Genomic DNA, 19,906 nt, shown 5'->3' with positions numbered 1-19,906 from the left:
CGAGGTTATGGACATGTTTTGAAGAGAGAGTGATCATAGTCTTGTAGATCTGTTACCGAGACTCTTCCAAACCAAGCCTAATAAATTAGTCGAACCATCTTGGTCGATGTGAATAGTGTGTCAAATACTAGGTCTTTTCATTATTAGTCATTTTCAAACGTGGCTATTAACATTCTCTATCGAGTCTTTCAACTAAAATCTCCAAGCTAACAAGTATATAATCTGATTTTATTGTTTAGATTTGCAAAGAATGAATTGAACGAAATGAAACATGACTGAATCTATTCCATCTTATTCCATCCACTCCTTCAATTTTCATTCCCCACATTTCAAGTGTATGCAATTGAATAAACTAATTTATTTAATTCGATTCTTTTAAATTATAAAAAATTCACAAACAATAAAATAAAATCTCTTATCTATTGTAATCTACTCCATTTCATTCTATCATATTGTATTCCACTCTATTACATTAGTTCATCAATACAAACTTAGAAAAAAAGTTCAATTTAATCTCGTAAATACACTTACAAAAAAAAGTTCAATGGTATCTAAATCAAAGGATTTATTTATTTAATTATGCATAAAAGTTCATAAGGGTATATGTCCGGGGCACATAGGTGATTAACTCATTTCACACATTTCATTCCAGAAGAAATACTCCATGACTAACTCACACCCAAACGACTAAACAGAAGAACCTCTTGCCAAAGTACTAGTGCTAGCAGCCACTGCATTCCATCTCATCAACCTCGATCCAGATCCAATCCCAAACCACAAACAATGGAAGAATACCCCGAAGAATTACGAACTCCACCCATAACCCTAACCTCCCTGGTAGGTTGCCCCGATCTCCACCCTCTAATTTCAACCTACCTATTATCACAACAACCTCCAATCAACACTCTAGCACTTCCCGATTTATCCAAAATCAACGTCTTCAACAAGAAAAAAACCGATCCGGATTCCATCATTGCCGCGTCGCCGCCTCCTTTCATTGTTAACGGTATCTTGAAACGCGATTGGCTTCTCAAACACCGTACCAAAGTCCCTTCCGTTGTTGCTGCGCTTTTTCCGTCTAATCATGTTTTCGGTGATCCTTCTCAGTGGCTTCAAGTTTGCTCCGATCTCGATTCCGTCAAGTACTTTCTCTTCATCATCTTAGTTTTCATTTCCCCCTATTTTAACGCATTGATTAACAATTATTTGTTTTTGCAGAAGTGTTATCCGTGCCAGGAATATCAAATTAGTTGTTGTACTTGTTCACACCAATGCAAACGGTTTGTTTTTTAATTGATTTTCACTATTTCTCAGTTTTTTAAAGTATGTGTTTGGATTGACGGTAGACAGAGTTGATTTTGACAGAATTGAGTTTTACAAAATTGAGTTTGATAGAATTGAGTCGAGTTAGCATAATTGATTTATGATTGGATACATAAGATACAAATTCTAGCTTCTAGTAGAATCATTTATGGAGGAAGAATCAATTCCACTTTAGAAAAACCAAACACGTCAAAATCACTCAAGAATTAATTATACATCTCTAAAATTGCTTTTGGCTATTCTAAAAGCCAAACCAAACATGCTATAACTTATAATGTGCGGTTTTTATTGGTTGATTGTAGATGAGGTTAGTGAAGATAGAATGATTGCGTTAAGGAAACGAGCTGAATTAGAGGCGAAATATGTTGTTATATTGAACCCTAATAATGATTCAGAATTTCAATCCTCTCTTAACAGGTATGGGATTTTTGTTGGGAAGTTTTATGTTTTTTTTTTTTTAATTTATGAATGGGAATGTTTTTGGTTTGGATTCAGGCTGGCGAGTATATTTTCGGAATTATCGGGTGTGTATTATAAAGAAGAAGGAAGAAGGGTTAAACAGAGGATAGAGAAGAAGAATGTTAGCGCTGTGGAGTTGATTGTTCGTTACTGCTTCAAAGTATGAATCTTTCATTTTGTTGTATTTTTTAGTTAATAGGCTTGCACTGTTAACATGTTATGTAGCACCGACACTTCAACATGTCTACGAGTCTGACACATGTGGTTGCACAGAGTCACTTCCATTTTTTGACATTATTACTAGTGTCTACGTGACAGTGTTTGTGCCATGTCAATGATAGTGTGAGTGCTCCATAATATGCCTATCAGCTGAGATTATGTTTAGTTTTATTCTCTTTCTGATTTTTCTTTGGTCTTGTTAGTTATGGGAAGTGTGGATTGTGTAATTTAATTTGGTAATCATGTTATTGGTGCGAAGGATTCCCCGGCTTTGCCAATGACTTATCTTTGCCAGGGAACTGATTGGTCATCTTTAGTATAGTCTCCCCTCTCAACCACATTTTTTCCATCTACAAGTTCCGCACCCGAGACCTGACTTTAGGGATCTGAGTCTAGTTCCACTTGGATCAGTGTAATGTTGGTTGACGGATTATGTACCTTATAGCCAATTTTATAAGTAGTAGTATAAAAGAATGAAATTCTTAAGGCATGTTTGGTTTTTGGATTTGACGTTTTCTGTTTTCATGTCTTGTTTTCATATTTTGATACGAAACTCACATTGTTTTCTATTTGTTCCCATTTTTAATAAATTTAATCAATTGAAGCAGGAACCATAGTGGAAATGAGGTGACACTTTTGTAGTCATAAGTGAAAACAATAATTGAAACAGGAACCTTGAGGAGTATGGACTGAAATTGTATTTATTGTGTTATACGTTGGCTGACGCGTTTTGTCTTTTGACTTTATTTTTTCATTTATTGTCAGTGAACTTTTTATTAAGTCTGCATTATTTATATTTTTAATTTAACAAAATAAAGTTTACATTATTTATCTAGATGCCATGAATTGCTAGGTTGCTGTATATGCAGAGTTTCGAAGTGACTGGACTGAAGCATTGAAATTTTATGAGGAGGCCTATCATACACTGCGAGAGGTACGTGTAGGTTTGAATAATTGTTGGGGTTTAGTTATCTAATTTTGTTTCACCACTGATGATATTTCTCTGCTTAGAGCGGGAATGCTATTACTGGTTTTATATGCTTGCTCCATCTGTTGGTTAACAAAAAAATTAATTCTCATTGTGCCATATGTATATTAAGATGATAAGATCCTTGTGATTTATGATGTGGATTTTTTCACATCCTCCATTAGGATATATAGCAACTGATATTTTACATGTTTAACATGGACATTTCTGCTTTAACTTGCCATAATTGTCTTCAACTCTAAAAAATATCATACTGCCTCTTCTATGATTTCTAGTGATTAATAAAGCTGCATTAACATTTCATTATTTGTGTGGTTATTAGATGTCTCTTAACTATTGAGCTTTTGTCACATCTATTTTTCTGTGCTTTTACACCACAGATTGTTGGGGTGACAACAAGGTTACCTCCTATACAACGCTTAGTTGAGATAAAATCTGTATCTGAACAATTGCATTTCAAGATATCAACCTTGTTGCTACATAGTGGGAAGGTTACAGAAGCTGTGACGTGGTTCCGCCAGCACAAGAATACATATAAAAGGCTTGTTGGTGCTCCGGAAGCAATACTTGTACACTGGGAGTGGATGAGTAGACAATATTTGGTATTTGGTGAATTGTTGGAAACAAGTTCAAAAGCCACTCAAAACTTTCCTCCTGTTATTTTAGGCTCTTCATCCAAACCACTGTCAGAGTGGGAATATTATCCTGCTTATTACTACCAGGTTAGCACCCCTCTTTTAACTCTTTAGCTTGTATTATACATTGCACGTTGAGAAATGCAAATGAGTAGACCGTTCTTATTTACTCTGATAACATAGCTCACAATCTTTGAGATTTCCATTATATTCTGGAGCATTTTCTTTGGTAATAAAGTCCTATAGTATAATCATTGCTTGATGTTACATTCTGAATAGTCAATTGTGATACTAATTGTAATAGTGACATATTTGAAATGGTTGGTTCTATAACTGTATTCAAGATGGAGGTCGTGTAACCTTTTATTTGAAAGCTGTTAGAAATGTATAGAATTCACGAGTAGTTGAGAGAATTCTTTACTGAAGTTCTCTTCTCTTTGTAGATTATGATTTCTTATCGAGTTACAAGATGGTTGATCTGTTTAATAAATCATAGGGATATAACTAACTTCAGGTACAATAGTGTAGCTGTCTAGATTTTAATAGAGTTGTTTCCCTTAATACTTCTCTACCAACTTAATTGGGGGGTTGGGGGGATGAGGAAGAGTCTCAAACAGTTAGCTTGGACCTAAACCCCTCAAATTTGATTGGAGACAAGGCCTTGTTCATGACATCAATACTCTGAAGGTTGCCAAAAATGTGCTCACTCTTGAGTTGCTTGTAGAGTACCTTTTCTCTGACAAAGAAAAGATCAAGCTCCATGTGCTTGGTAAGAGCATGTAAGGTGGCCAAAAATGTGCACGATCTTGAGTTGCTTGTGGAATACCTTTTCCCCGACAAAGAAAAGATCAACCTCTATGTGCTTGGTACGAGCCTGTAAGATAGAGTTGTGGGCCAAGGCAATAGTGCTCATATTATCACAATGGATAGTTGGGGAGGAGTAGCTGATGCCCAACTCAGTAAGTAGGCATTGAATCCTAAGAAGCTCAGAGGTTGCAAGAGCCATACTATACTCATGTATTCTACTTCAGTACTTGAACAAGATATCACATGACTCATTGCTAGGGATCATGTTTCATTGCTCATAAAGGCATCATATTAGTTGGTCATGGCATCTAGCCAGGTAGGGTCAAACAATGCTTGCTTTGTGTTTCTAAGCTCAACATGAGCAATGAGTAGAGTGGGATGACGTCTAGGGTAGATAATGACATCTTTGGAACTAGTGTGCATATGGTGAGTGTTAATTAGGAGAGGTTTGATTCTGGTGATTGGTTGAGGGCGGGGTGGAGAAATAAAGGATGGGGATGTCACGTTGGAGGTGCCAGATGAAGGTGTGACTTGTGTCGGAGGAGAGTTAGGAGTAGAAGGGAAAGAAGAGGTAGGGTTTATGGTATTGGTTAGGGAGGTTGATGGATAAAGAATAGCATAAATAGTTGCAAGCATTTAAGGAAATTGTTGATATTGGTTGGAGGATAAGGTTGAGGTTTTGAGTAGGTTAGGATAGGGAAATTGATGTTCATTAAAGATAATACCCTTAGAGATGTAGACTCTACCATGAGGTGCAAGGCACCTATATTCTTTGTGAGTGGTGGAGTAACCAAGAATACACACTCCTGAGATCTGAATTGGAGTTTATGTTTGTTGAAAGGTGTAAGAAGAGGGAAGCAAGAGTAACCAAGGGACTTAAGAAACTTGTAGTCACGTAGGTGGCCAAATAGCTTGGTGTAGGGAAGTTCAAACTTGAGAGATAAGGTAGGAAATCTGTTGATGAGTTACACACTTGTGCCAAAGGCAACTTCCCTCCAAAGTGAAAAGAAGGCCACCAACCTAGGTCATGTGCCTTAATGGGCACCCATTGACCTCATATTTGAGCAATTCAAGCTCATGGTGGAATTTCATTTTGTACATTATGACATTTCTTATAATTTTATTTTTATTGAATAGATGATTGGGACTGCTTTAATCTATAGACATCTTAAGACCCCCCCTCAAAGCTGGCCGGTGCATAAATATCATATGCATCAAGCTTGTTACAGTTACTTATATAAGATATTCTCAGACCACTGAGAGAATTGACAAATATATGAGCCAACTGATCATTAAAGTTCACAAAGGAAGTAGCAATTTGCTCAGATATAATCTTCTCGCGGATGAAGTTACACTCAATCTCTATGAGCTTCATACAGTCATGGAAGAATGGATTTAGATGCAATATGTAAAGCTATTATCACGAATGAGACTCATTGACTCAGACTTGCAAAACTCCAACTCATTAGGAGGTTGTTCCAGCCAAATTAGTTCACATGTAGTGAGAGCCATAACTGTTTATTATAATCTACTATATGTTCAATCTAGTATTTTGATGAATTAATTAGCTAGTTAAAGCCAACGTTATCTTCATACTAATATTTTGATAAATATTGTGTGATTATTAGCTGTGAAAATAGGCCAGGCTGTCGAACAATGAATGGTCTATGGTCTAGCCTATGATAGGCCCAGACTAGGTTAGATTTAAAAAAAGAAAAGAAAAGGACAAGAAATTTTCAGAAGCCTATTTTAACTAAATATGTCTGGCATCAGGCCATTTAAAAAGCCTTTAAGGCCCAAGCCGATAGTAAACATAAATATTTCATTATTACTATTATTGTTGTGTTAAATGTTGTATAGTGTGTTAAGTCAAATACTTGCTAATCCTTTCAATAATTTACACGTATTGTCCTATATAGATTTTTGACATATAAAAAGGCCTTATTGTAAAATAAAGTTTAACTATCATATAGTCATAATCTCTAAAAAGGTAGGTTAGACCTCAAAAATATTTATATCATACAAATAAATTAGAATAAGGATATAAAAAACTCAGCTTGTTGAAGATGTTAATATAAAGTAAGCCTTTAAGAAGTCAAGAGGTTATAACTTATAACATACTCCCTCCGTTCCTTTATAATTGTCACTTTTGTGAAACAAATTTGTTTCTTTTTAAGTGTCACATTTCAATGTTCAAGAAAGTATTTTTGTTCTTTTGTCAAAATTACCCCTAATCATTACGATAGAGAGAGAAAAAGTTAAATAAAGTATTAAAAAGTTTAGGATATTATTGGAAAAAGAATAATCATTACTTAAAAAGTAACAATAATCATTGGTTGTCTTGGTATGTGAAAAAACTTAAAAAGTGACAATTATAAAGGAACGGGGGGAGTACTTTCAAAAGGCCACATCAAACTTAAATAAAGCCTATGACTATGATAGCTGGTAGGCTAGAATTGGGCCATTAATTTTTTGAAATGGTTAAACCTATTTATGGAAGACAATTTCTCTTCCCACCCTTTGCTATATGGGACACACCCTTGAAAATCTGAAAATGCCTTTGGGTTAATTCGGAGATGCATTTCCGAACGCACCAAATTCTATTTTTTGACAAATTTTGGTTCGGAGATGCATCTCCGAACACGCCCTTGGGTAAATTTAATGATGCATCTCCGAAGTAACCTTTTGCCTTCCATAAATAGGTTTAACCATTTCAAAAAATTGCCTCATGCACCACTCAGTGGCCTCATGAGTTTGATACTCCATCGGTACCAGATGATTCTCCCAGTTCGCCAGATTATCATCTAGGTCTCTGCGGACAGTTCAGTTAGAAGCAGCCTGCAAGGGTGACCTGGAAACGATCTGCACGTACCCAAATTGCCTCATGCACCACTCGAACAGATACCTGCACAAGATGTTGGTCCCACATGCCAACCATCCAGAGTATAACAAAATGGGGTCAACTGGAACTCTGTCCCTGTGAGTACTGCATGACCTCCATTCTAGGTCGCCGTGCTGAGTGCAGTCAATGTACACACGGTATGGCAAGATATGATCATTCCCTCTGTTAGGGACAAACTTGCAAGCATATGGCCAATCATGAGTGTAGGCCAGGGAACGTTTAAACCTGTGGATGCGGTGATAGTGAGCAAGGATCTATCCCTAAAAATCAATAAGAAAAAAAGCATCAGTAACAAGTATAAACAATAAAAATTAGTTTGTAACATAATAGTTGGATTTGGAAGTTACCTTAAGTAGTGCACGAGCAGGTCATCTGCTTTGTCGTCCACTTGCAAGCTCTGTTCAGGTTGTGGTATAAGTAAGCCAAGCACGCTGTCCCCCCCATTCCACTTGCGAATGGATTTTAAGTCGATGAGCAAGGAAGTGTCTGTCGGCCCTCCTGAGAACGAGCTTGCAAGGGGGGCATCCGCAGCAACTGGAACCTGGGGTGCAACATGTTCATCCTTGTCATGGGGCTCATCCTCTTCATGGGTCACATCACTCTATGATCCCGACCCCCGCGAAAGTCGACTCCTAGAGGCCGAAGCCTCCCTATCGTGAGCCAGAGGGGGGGACGACTATAGCCTGTTGGTGCTGACTAGCCCTCTCGTGACGAGATGAGGCAGTTAGGGTGAGTCGCCCAAGCCTCATCCTTCCTTGATTTGCTTGGTTTTTAGCCATATCCTGAATAAAACATAGAAAATTATGACATAGCAAAGAATTTAGATATGCATCTCCAAAAAAAAACTTTGTTCTACTTCCATGGCATAAACTTTTTTGCAAGTGCCCTAGCTCATTCTGACCCACCCAAACTCATCTAAATCATGTAAACAGAGTATCCGAACTTGTACACTAACTTATTTAAGCTATATAATTAAAGTTAGTACGTTTGAGTAAATACATTAATATATTCAAAATAAGCTAAATGATAAACTTACTCTTAAATGTGTTGGCGAGGGTCTAGAGTGCTCTGATGTTGAATGCACGTGTTGGGAATGGTAAGAAACACGTGAATGTAGTAGCTTCAAAACTTGATCTTGAGTGTTTACTGGAAATGGGTTGAGAGGTAGAGAGAAACTTTTGTTTTTCTAAAAAATGAAGGAGAAGACGGAAGGTCTGTCGCGACCTTTTAATATGTTTGTCTAGTTCGGAGATGCATCTCCGAACTAGATTTTTCTATTTAAAAAAAGGTATGTTCGGAGATGCATCTCCGGACATATCCTTTAAATTACTTGGGTTGTGCATCTCCGAATTTTATTTTCAAAAAAATGGAATTTGGTGTATTCGGAGATGCATCTCCGAAAATAGGGGGCATTTTTGAAATTTCGAGAAGGGCCTGAGAGAATGTATAAGGCTGGGAAGAGAAATTGCCTTATGTAAAGTCTAGCTTGACCTAGCATATTCTCATTCCTAGTGGTTATTGAGCAAATTGAAATTATTTTTACGTATGTCTTGGTTGCTTAAGTCTCTGAAGGCCAGCTTTTATTTAAAATGGAAGGGAATATTGTGATAAAACCCTCCTAAAATTGGTGGAAGGAAAACAAAGTATCATATCTAATCCTCCAAGTTCATCAACAATCACTTTTATAAGTGCCCCCTATTTGGAGAATGTTGGAGGAAAAAATGGCTTAGCTACTATTATCCTTTTTAATATTTCTAAGTTTCTTTGTTAATATACAATTTCAGTATTAGTTCGCATTTTAATACAAAGATAAATTAATGAGAATACATTATAATTAGTTTTTTTTCTTTAAAAAGTTCTCCATTTTCTTGCCCTTGTTAGTTTTAAACATAAACAAGAGAATAGAATTGTGTTTCCCTCCCCTCTGACGTTTATGTTCCTTTAGTTTCTTCTTTTGATGTTCTCTTTCTATTCTACAATCTATCTACACATATTTCTTTTTTGTCTTAGCTAGTAACCTTGTCATTTCCCTTCTCTTCATTGTTTTTCTATGTTTATATTGTTCATAGTCTATCCACACACTAATTAACCTTAAAACTAGTTTCCATTGTATCTTTTCATATGGGACTGTGGTGTATAGCCTGTAAGTGTCTTTTGCCCTTCCTGGGCAATACATTTGCCCTCATACATTTATGTTTGCAACATACATGTATATTTCTATGAGAATCTAATAGTTTGTTATCTTAACCTGTCTGTCTGTGCAAAGCTGTTTTGTCTATTAGTTTATGTGTTTTGAACTTCTGTGGGTAATCTTGATTTATTCACTGAAACAGTTAGCAGCTCACTACTTGAGTGAGAAGAGGTCAGCATTGGAGCTTGCAATCTCAATGTCAGAAATTCCAAATGAGGTTGACATTGGAGCTGATTCAGTTGTTCCTTCTGCATATGTCGGTCAGTTTGCTCGGTTACTTGAGGAAGGGGATAATGTTGATATGCTACCGTAAGTCGTAATTGAGTAATACTAAAGTTCATATAGTCATATGTATTACTTCCTATGGTCACTATTATAAGCAAAACAAAATTGACTATTTTGATTCATTCAACAATATTGGTTGTTGAATGAACCAAAAAAGTCAGTTTTGCTTATGATCCGAGGGAATATCTTTTAAGGATTAATTTTATATTCACTGTCTGTGCAAAAATGATTTTTACACCATCACTTATCAGTCAATGATAATCATCCAATCATTAAAAAAGTTCGACTTTCATTATATCCAACTTAAAAGTCTTCTAAATGATGATTTGTGATTGGTTGATACTTTACACTTCACATTTTACACTAGCAATGCATCAAAATTATTCTCATCTTTTGAGTAATAGTTTTCCATTTGAATTTGTAGTCTCACCGACGAAGGGTACACCCATTATGCTGTTTCTGAAGGAAGAAGGTTCCGAGATTCACTTGAAATAATTGCTCTTTTAAAAAAAGCTTATGAATCTTACAGCGGTATTAAACTTCAGAGGATGAGTTCCTTTTGTGGGTTCCAGATGGCCAAAGAATATTTTGCAGAAGGTGAAATTGGCAATGCAAAGCCGATTTTTGATAATATTGCTATCCTATACAGAAAAGAGGGATGGGTTACTTTGTTGTGGGAGGTCCTGGGTTACTTGCGAGAGTGCTCCCGGAAAAATGGTACAGTTAAAGATTTTGTGGAGTATTCCCTTGAAATGGCCGCACTCCCTATATCATCTGATACTGGTGTCCAGAGAGACACTGGTCCAGCTGGTCCTGCAAATATACTGCAAAGAGAAATTGTACACAAGGAAGTTTTTGAACTTGTTGGTGAGGCTTCAGTGTTGACAAAAAATGAAGATTCTAGTAATCTGAAGATTTCTGCAGATGAGTTTGTTCAGCTTGAGGTTGATCTTGTGAGTCCACTTAGGTTGGTGATGTTTGCATCCGTTGCTTTCCATGAACAGACAATCAAGCCTGGAACATCAACTTCTATAACAATATCACTTCTTTCCCACTTACCCCTCACTGTTGAGATCGATCAATTAGAAGTCCAGTTCAACCAATCTTCTTGTAATTTCTTCATAACAAATGCCCAAAAACATCACTACGTGGAAGGTAGTGATACTCTAAAGCAGAGAACAGAAACAACACCGTCTCTTTCGCTTGTATCTAATAAATGGCTAAGGTTGACCTATAACATCCAATCTGGTAAGTCTGACACCGTTGACAAGCTACTTTTCTGATTAGCTGTCAGGTTTATCCAGTACATCTTTAAATGTTTCTATAATCAATTAATCTAGGTACATACATTTCAGGCATTCTATTCATCTAATGCTACCTACCTATCTTTTGATATTTTTCAAAAGTATGATCTAACCTAACTCTGTGTCCATATTGAGACTTGCATGTCTATTATTACTATTACAAGTATCACTATCACTTTATCCATTTTATGTTGATTGTAATTTGGGTTACTATATCCTTTTTCAGATCAAAGTGGAAAACTTGAATGTCTGTCTGTTATTGCAAAAATTGGATCACACTTAGCAATTTGCTGCAGAGCCGAAAGTCCTGCCTCACTTGATAGCTTACCTCTCTGGACATCGGAGGATTGCACACAAACTGTTCCCATAAAAGATGCAGTTCTTGTGTTCTCTGGCCAGAAGTCTACCCAAGTGGAAGAACCAGATCCACAGGTAGATCTTTGTCTTGGTGCTTCAGGTCCTGCACTAATTGGAGAGGTGTTCCTGGTACCTGTAACATTGCTCTCCAAAGGCCATGCTGTCTACTCTGGTGAGTTGAAGATCAATCTTGTGGATGTGAAGGGGGGTGGTTTGTTTAGTCCAAGAGACTCTGAGCCGTATGCAATGGAAAGCCATCATGTTCAGCTGCTTGGTATATCTGGACCAGAAGGGGAAGATGATTCTCAATTAGATTCTGATAATATAAAGAAAATACAGCAATCATTTGGATTAATTTCTGTTCCCTTTATTAAAAATGGGGACTCCTGGTCCTGCAAATTAGAAATCAAGTGGCACCGACCTAAACCCATCATGCTTTATGTCTCTTTAGGCTATAAGCCAAATGGCTATGAGCCAAATAATACACAGATGGTCCATGTTCACAAGAACTTGCAAATTGAAGGGAACAATCCTATTGTTATTAGCCACCATTATTTGATGCCATTCAGACGAGACCCATTGTTACTCACCAAGACCAAAGAAGCCGCAGAGTCTGATCAGCCAGAGCCACTGCCCTCAAACCAAAAAACTGTTCTTGTTGTTAGTGCAAAGAACTGCTCTGAAGTTCCACTAAGGTTGAAGTCCATATCCATAGAGGAAGAGGATGGTGTTGAAAGGACGTGCTCTATACAACATGGAAATGAAGAGCTTTCAGACCCTGCTCTTCTTGTTCCCGGGGAAGAGTTCAAGAAAGTATTTTCTGTCAGTTCCAATATAAACATTTCAAAGCTCAGACTAGGAACTGCGTGTTTGAGATGGAGAAGGGACTTGGGGGTAGAAGAGAAATCTGCTTCTACCGCAACTTTGTCTTCTTGGGTTGTGACTAAACAAAAACTACCGGATATGAATGTGGAGTTACCGCCATTGATTGTGAGTTTGGAATGCCCTCCTTATGCAATCTTGGGAGATCCCTTCACATATTATATCAGAATTTTGAACCAGACACAGTTGCTGCAAGAAATCAAATACTCATTGGCAGATGCACAAAGTTTTGTGCTATGTGGGTATCATAATGACACTGTATATGTTCTTCCAAAATCAGAACACATTGTCAGTTATAAACTTGTCCCACTTGCCTCAGGCATGCAACAGTTACCTAGATTTTCAATGACTTCTGTGAGATATTCAGCAGCCTATCAGCCTTCAAACTCTTCAAATACTGTTTTTGTTTTCCCTTCCAAGCCTCATTTCAAGACCGCGGCCCCAACAAACTTTAGGGTGGAGGAGTCTGTAGCTAATGAATAAGTCTTGTACATTGTTAGATTATTTTTCTTTTATTCTTGTCCCTAGGTTTGTAATCACTTCACCGCATTCCTAGGCCGGGCCGGGAGTTTGTGAGGGACAATATTTACATGGAAAAGCTGAGTACATGGTCTGCTTTTGACTCCTTGTTACAAGTTAATGTTGATTGGGCGGTATATATTCTTATCTCCCTTTTTATGTATGTTCATTATGTCACTAGACGAAGAGGAGGAGCCAGTTGCTGAAGACGATGGCATGCTTCGAGAGAGTTGGACATTTGATATATGGAGGAGTCAGGGTTGTGGGAAGAGCTAGAGTTTCTCAGTGGGATACCCGATCTGCAGGAGGTCAAGATATCAGATCTTATCATTAAATGTTTTTTGTTAGCCGGAAGATGTAAGTTGGTTTAGCACAAACATGTTAGGCAGCAGGGGTAGATGTATGTGATGCAGTTCCTTGTATTTGATTTGGGGTGCAGTTCCTTGTACTTTGGATTGAGAAGAATGATTAGTCTCGGGGCTTTTGATTTACTATGCAGTTTGTCTTGAGTAGTTGGAAATATTTTGTTATATATATATTTTTCTAATGACAAAAATGCCTTCATTATTATTTACCCCAAAAAATTTTACAAACTGTAAAAAAAATCACTAGATATGCTATAAAATCAAAATTTCTGGTATCCAATTTGAAAATTTATCCAAATTCTAGTTCTCACTTGAAATTGTGAAGTTTTCGGAGATATTTATTGGAACTTTTGAGAATTTTGGTGTTCTGAAAAACCAAAGAAACATCGAAATTTAATAACAATTTTTTGGAAATTTTGAAATTTTTGGTATACCAGAAATTTTGTTTATACTTGAAATTTTCAGTAGTTTGTAGAAAAATACTTTACTTGTGGGTTAGAACTGACAACTTCTACATATTTCTATACAAATTTTACTGAGTTCTTCACTACTGATGCTGTATGTTTTCTATGTAACAAACGTAATTTTTAAAGGTTTTTTCGTCTCTATGATATTGATAGGTTACTCTTTGTATGTTGTAATTGACAGATATTTAAGTCTAGATCTGAAGTTTTAGCATGACACAGACTATTAGTAACGACATGGTATTATTGTTGTCACTATTCGTTCCAAATATGCTAATGGAAGGTCAGGGAGGAAAGATAAATTGATCATGGGTTGTGAGAGAGGAGAAAATTACAAACGAAAGAATGTATCTGAAAGGAATAATTCCCTAGAAGGTATTTATAATATGAAAGTTAAATGTCCTTTTAGGTTGAGATCTGTTCCAAGCGGTATCAGTTGGAAGGTGATTGTTAGATGCGAGATGCACAATCATAAACTATATAAGGATTTGGAAGGCCATGACATATTGGACCGTCTAAAAGATCATGAAAGACAGTTTGTAAATGATATGGCGAAGTACGATATGACTCCAAGGTACTTAGGTGTATAAAGCTAGAGTACATACAGAACGAGCACGAAAGGTCCATTGACAGAAATGCAGATGTTGTTGAGTATGTTTCATTTGCTATTGATTTTTTATTGCACATACAAGACAAATAGGTAAGAATATTTGCACACCCTGATATATGTTATAGATATTGATTGATCAGTTTGATTATGTGCATCTTAATCGTACAGGTACCTGATATCACTGTTTGAGATTGTTGGTGTTACTTCAACGAAGTTGACATTTTCGGATGACTTTGCCTATTTGGAACATGAAAGGATGGAGAATTTCAAATGGACACTGAAGAAGCTCAAAGAGCTGTTCTCTTTTGAGAAATTGCTACCGAAGGTTGTGGTGACGGACTGAGAACTCGCGTTGATGAATGCCATATTGGTTTCTTCCTCATCTTTGGGATGAATTGCAAGAAAGAAAAAATATTCAATGTTCTGTGTTATCCTATCTTGAACAAAACATTTTTCTGCCCTTGCAATCTATCTCGTATAATAGTTTTGATGTTGTTGTTGTATTTTTGGAGTAACCTTCCTATATTGTCAATTAAAGAAAACAACATTGCTTTCCTCGTCTACCAACATTGAGAAATTTATTCCTAAACATGGTGTAAATTGCACAAAAAAATGGTGAATGACACAAAATTGAAATGAAAGCATGATGTTACTTTTAATTTTTTATCATTTACCATTTTTTGCTTGAAACTTATTACCTCGGTTTTTTACTAAAACTAATGGGTTTCCTTATTTTATTTTATTTTTTGAATTAAAAAATAAAATACCGTTTCCTCGATTTCAGAACAGGAACGAGGTTTTTTTTTACACAGCGACAACAAGGAATCTATACCCCTACATTCATAAAAAACAATGCTCAAAATATTGCCAAGACATCAATCCACAAGAAAATATCTACATCCACCACTATATTTCTTGTTCTCTTTCTTGTGAAAGCATTTATTCAAGATAATAAAATTTTGAAACTTAAATAAGCTTTGAAAAGTTCTTTATGATGGATTGCAAGTGTAGGAAAAACATTTTTCAATGGTTGGAACATATAACTTATCAGATGTTGGATGCATTCAATCCATTGAACTTTAAACAAAGGATATGCAACAAAATCTAGATGATAACAAAGATTTGTTATTCTCAAATAATAACAACAATAATGATGAATATGAATTTGTTATAAACAATATATTTTGATATTCTCTGTACACAATGTAATTTTTTTTAAAATAAAAATAAAAGCTTACTCACCTCAGTTTTCTACTGAAACCAAAGGGTATATGGAAATAAATAATTTTTACCTCATTTTTTGTCATAATTGAGGGGATTTATAAGTATGTTTATTAAGGATATTCGCCATTCTTAAACAAATCTTTGCCGTCCATTTAATGAGTATCAATGCTCAAGACCCTGCCATTAGTGATATGCGTGAACCTTAAAAGAATTCTGAATATCAAAAATTGAAAATGAAATATGAAGCACTTTAAACATAAAGATGTTTGGAAAATTTTTCTATGATGGATTGCAAGTGCAGAAAACTATTTAGGTTTAAGGTTTGTATTCTTTAATATTTATTAGAGCAGAAAGTCATATAACTTAAATATTTATTTCATTTATCTATTTTTTTTTTATATAAAAAACAAATGCAAGCAAAAGCCATTAGGAATATAGTCACATTTAACATTTGATCTTCCCTAAAATTCAATGATTCGAAGATCCAGCATCTGATCTTCACAGACAAATTAATTTTTACTTTAATATTCTATGTAAGCAATGTAATGTTCTGTGTAAACAATGTAGTTTGTAAACACATTAATTTATTAATATTTTGTGTAAACAATTTAACAAGTATTTTAAAAAAAAGAATTTATCTTTTCCCTCGGTTTTGTTCATAAACCGAGAGGTATGCGACGATAGTTTTGAAAATATAAAAAAGCTTTTGCTGATGATCCAACCCATGTGCATATAACTTTACCTCTCAGTGTTTTAATAACCGAGAAGTAAAGTGGTTGCTTTTCATGACGACTTTCATTACATCGCTTCTGTAGCCGAGGTTAAATGCAATTCGCGTCCGAGATAATTTTTTTTAGTAGTGCATACAATTGACAAAAAATTAGGGTTTAACATATGGACCACATTCAGAAATAATAACATTTACCTTGGTTTCTAAAAGAGGGAACAATAATACACATACCTGAGACTAAACTTAACCTCTTCGCCTCTTTTTCATGAATGTCGTGGGTTGTTCTTCATTGCAAAAATGCGTCGCTCTGTTACAAGCAAGACATTAAAAACATCCTATTAGTGCTTGGAAATGAAGAACAAAACTGATTTCATATGAAAGGTGCTACAAAAATTAGAACGAAAAATGGATAACTCACTCTCTGATACAAAGAGGGAAATTAGGGTTCTTGTACAAAGCGAGGAACTGGAATAACACAAAAGAGAACAAATTGATATAGGTGAATTCTTATCTACCCAACTCAAAAAGTTGGGTAAAGTTACCTCATTTGTAAAATGCTTTGAAAACAACAAACATTTGTAATATTTTAAGAAATAATTAAATGTATTAAATGAGATGGAATCATGTGATTGGTTGGAGGCACACTACCCAACTTTTTGTGATGGGTAGAGAAGTTGTTCCCTTGATATAACCTTAAATTTAATTCCAAATAATAATTAGAATTGAAAACAAAAATTACTTTAAATGATTTACAATATTAAAAATATTTATCGGTTTCAAATTAATAAAAAATAATGACGTGGCATCAACTTATAACATGTGGTACAAAACAGTCTTTGCCACGCCATTAAAATGCCTAACATATTTAACTAATTTTTTAAAAAGAGTGTAAAAAATTAAGAATATCAAATAAGCGGATCAAAAGGTGTATTCAAGTTTTTTTTATTGAACAAAACATAAGTATAAGTCATTATATAATATTCATTAAGCTTATTAAAATATATACAATCTAATAAACAATAAATTTTATTTAATACAAATTTATTTCAAACATTGTAAATATTAACAATATATTTGTGACATATTAACAGTATATTTCTCCTTTATAGTAAAAAAGGAAAAATAAACCATACTTTAAAATATTACATGACCCCAAAAAATTGTTTTAGATTATGAAATTGATAAGTTTAATCACATTAAAATTTTTGATGCGTAAAAACAAAGAATAATGACAACTAAAATATAAATGATTTTTAGCAAAAATAATTCAATAAGATAACAATTTAACTTGACCGAAGAAAAAGTAAAGATAATAAACACAATATCTTGTTTACTCAACTGGATCAAACGATCTACTTTAGATGAGATAGAGAATTTATGACTCATTATAAGATTTGTTATAAAAAATTACCAATGAGTTACAAGAAAATAGTTACAAAGTTTCTAAGAACAAACCATATTTTGTACTAACTATTTCTCAATCTTTCCAACTTTTTGTATACGAATTACACAAGTTCAAGGTGTTTAGAAGTGTTTCAGAGTCTCCCTTAAATATCTTTCAAGGTGTCCAAAATTCCAAGAGCACACTATTAAAAATTTATCCTTGTCTCTCTAAGAATACCACAAGCAATTCTGAACATTTCTCTCTGTCTCTAGCTCTAAAATTATGAAGATTGTAAATACAAAAGTGATATAGATACATATTTGTAATTGTTGAAATTCTACAGATACTTAACGATGTAAAACACAACTCATTAATAAAATGATCCACAAACCAAAACAACCAATCCCAATACACGCAAATTGTCTGGTCGGGTTTGGTATGAGTCCAAATTCAGGGCTGGCCCAATCAACATGGAGGCCCTGTTCTAATATTAAAAATAAGTCTAAATTTTGAGATTAAATTAATTTTTCAATTTTTTTTCTGACATGTATCATTTCCACTTTCATACTTTCTATTCTTAAGACGCATCTCAGGAGATACAGGAAAAAACTAAAATATCTCACTAATCCATTAATAAGTGATGATCAATTTAATTCATAGTATTTATGAGCAAACGATCTCCTAGTAATCATGTTGTGAAATTGAATTTCTACATTAAATTTAAACATTATATTAGTAGCAAGAAAATCAATCACATTAATTAGAGAAAATTATAAATTAATCATAAACAACAATTGACAATTAATAGTTAGAAACATTGATGGGTAGTAATTAGAAATTAGCTAAAAAACATTCACAATTAGTAATTAGAAAATTAGCCAAAAAATAAAAAGCTAAACTAACATCGTAACATAATAATATTATTATATAATATTCATGTAATGTTTATCCACATAATAACATTATAACATTGAAAATTGATACTCTATTGACTTTTTTTTTTCTTTATTAAAAATTAACTACCCAACTACTGTTCATCATCATCCATAAAATAACTATCCAATTGCAATTAGTACTGCAATATTAATTAATAATTATGACATAGATTTAAGATCTTAACAAAATTCACAAAAAAAATTATCAGCAAACAACTCACAGTCACATACTACTCTATTGTTCAATGAATGATACAAGAAAATAAAAGAGAAGAAAAAAAACCTACCTGACAGAGGAGATGAAAGAGATAAATAACAATGCGAATAATCCGGCTCCACGTTCGTTTTGCCGTATCTTCTTCGACGTAGTAAATTGATGGTGGACAGTGGTGCGGCGTTTTGTTACAGTGATGCGGTGCGACGATTCTTTACAGATTTACAGTGGCGCAGTGTTTAGTTATGGTGGTACGGTATTTATGTTACGGCAGTGTTACTAACCGTGCACAACGCTAACGTAAGGAGAGAAAGAGGGAGAAGAGCTAAAGCTTTGTTTTCCTTGTTTATTTCACAGCTTTGAGAACTGAGAAGAGAGGGATAGAGCCAACGTTTGATTTACCGTGTTTCAACTTTCGCGGCTCTGAGAAAAGGAAGAGACAGTAATATTTAATTTTCCTTTTTTTATATTGAGTAATAATAGTAATATTGAGGCCCCAGGATTGTGAGGCCCAGTGCTAAAGCACTGCCTGCACCTGGAAAGGGTCGGGCCTGTCCAAATTATCCATTGAAACTGCCTCAATCGTTGAAGCTACCGACTACCACCGCTCGTCGACAACCAAACACTCCACACCTGCTCCGTTGTCACACTTATAGTTGTCAAAATGGGCTACCCGGCCCTAAATGGGCCGGCCCATGCGAGCCTTGGGCTTTTTCAGGCCGGACCCAAAAATCCCATATTTAAATGGGCTCCATTTTACTACCCAGACCCAGTCCTGTCTGGGATGCGGGCTACCCGGCCCTGGCCTTATTTTCTCCTTATTTTTCTAAAAATCATGCAATTGCATGCAATAATACTTCTATATATATATATATATATATATATATATATATATATATATATATATATATATATATATGAGAGATATTCTTACTCCAAGAGTAAGTTATCAAGACTTACTCCTTATCATGACCGTTGATTCTTCTCAATCTAATGGTTAAAATTAATGAGTATTATTTTTCTCTCTCCACATTTAATTACTTATTAATTTTAACCATAAGATTGAAAATAATCAATGGCCATGATGAGAAGTAAGTCTATATAACTTA

At 34.9% G+C, this 19,906-nt stretch overlaps 1 protein-coding gene across 2 annotated transcripts; it reads left to right on the top strand.

The window, feature by feature from the left end:
- The first annotated feature begins 603 nt into the window (after nt 1–603).
- LOC131641363 (uncharacterized) lies at nt 604–13,362 on the top strand. Of its 2 annotated transcripts, XR_009295495.1 has the most exons (10): nt 604–1,142; nt 1,219–1,280; nt 1,626–1,740; nt 1,819–1,942; nt 2,855–2,935; nt 3,370–3,711; nt 9,667–9,833; nt 10,234–11,057; nt 11,340–12,962; nt 13,053–13,362. XR_009295495.1 is itself a non-coding variant. In XM_058911673.1 (9 exons), the coding sequence occupies exons 1-9, from the start codon at nt 784–786 to the stop codon at nt 12,833–12,835; spliced, it is 3,570 nt and encodes a 1,189-aa protein (XP_058767656.1). In that variant the 5' UTR covers nt 604–783; the 3' UTR covers nt 12,836–13,362. The 2 variants fall into 2 exon arrangements, 1 of the variants encoding a protein (XP_058767656.1); XM_058911673.1 differs by having other exon boundaries at nt 11,340–13,362.
- The last annotated feature ends 6,544 nt before the right edge of the window (nt 13,363–19,906 follow it).

The sequence above is a fragment of the Vicia villosa genome, linkage group LG1 (assembly GCF_029867415.1).
Source record: "Vicia villosa cultivar HV-30 ecotype Madison, WI linkage group LG1, Vvil1.0, whole genome shotgun sequence".
NCBI lineage: Eukaryota > Viridiplantae > Streptophyta > Magnoliopsida > Fabales > Fabaceae > Vicia > Vicia villosa.
Note: the sequence above shows the minus strand (reverse complement) of the source record. Positions and strands in the feature narration are given on the sequence as shown.

What these genes read in the sequence shown, in the direction of transcription:
- LOC131641363 (XM_058911673.1), top strand. Translation starts at nt 784, where the DNA reads ATGGAAGAATACCCCGAAGAATTACGAACTCCACCCATAACCCTAACC. An exon ending in TGTTCACACCAATGCAAACG is followed by an intron (nt 1,281 to 1,625) that starts GTTTGTTTTTTA and finishes GGTTGATTGTAG; the next exon opens with ATGAGGTTAGTGAAGATAGA. An exon ending in ATCCTGCTTATTACTACCAG is followed by an intron (nt 3,712 to 9,666) that starts GTTAGCACCCCT and finishes TCACTGAAACAG; the next exon opens with TTAGCAGCTCACTACTTGAG.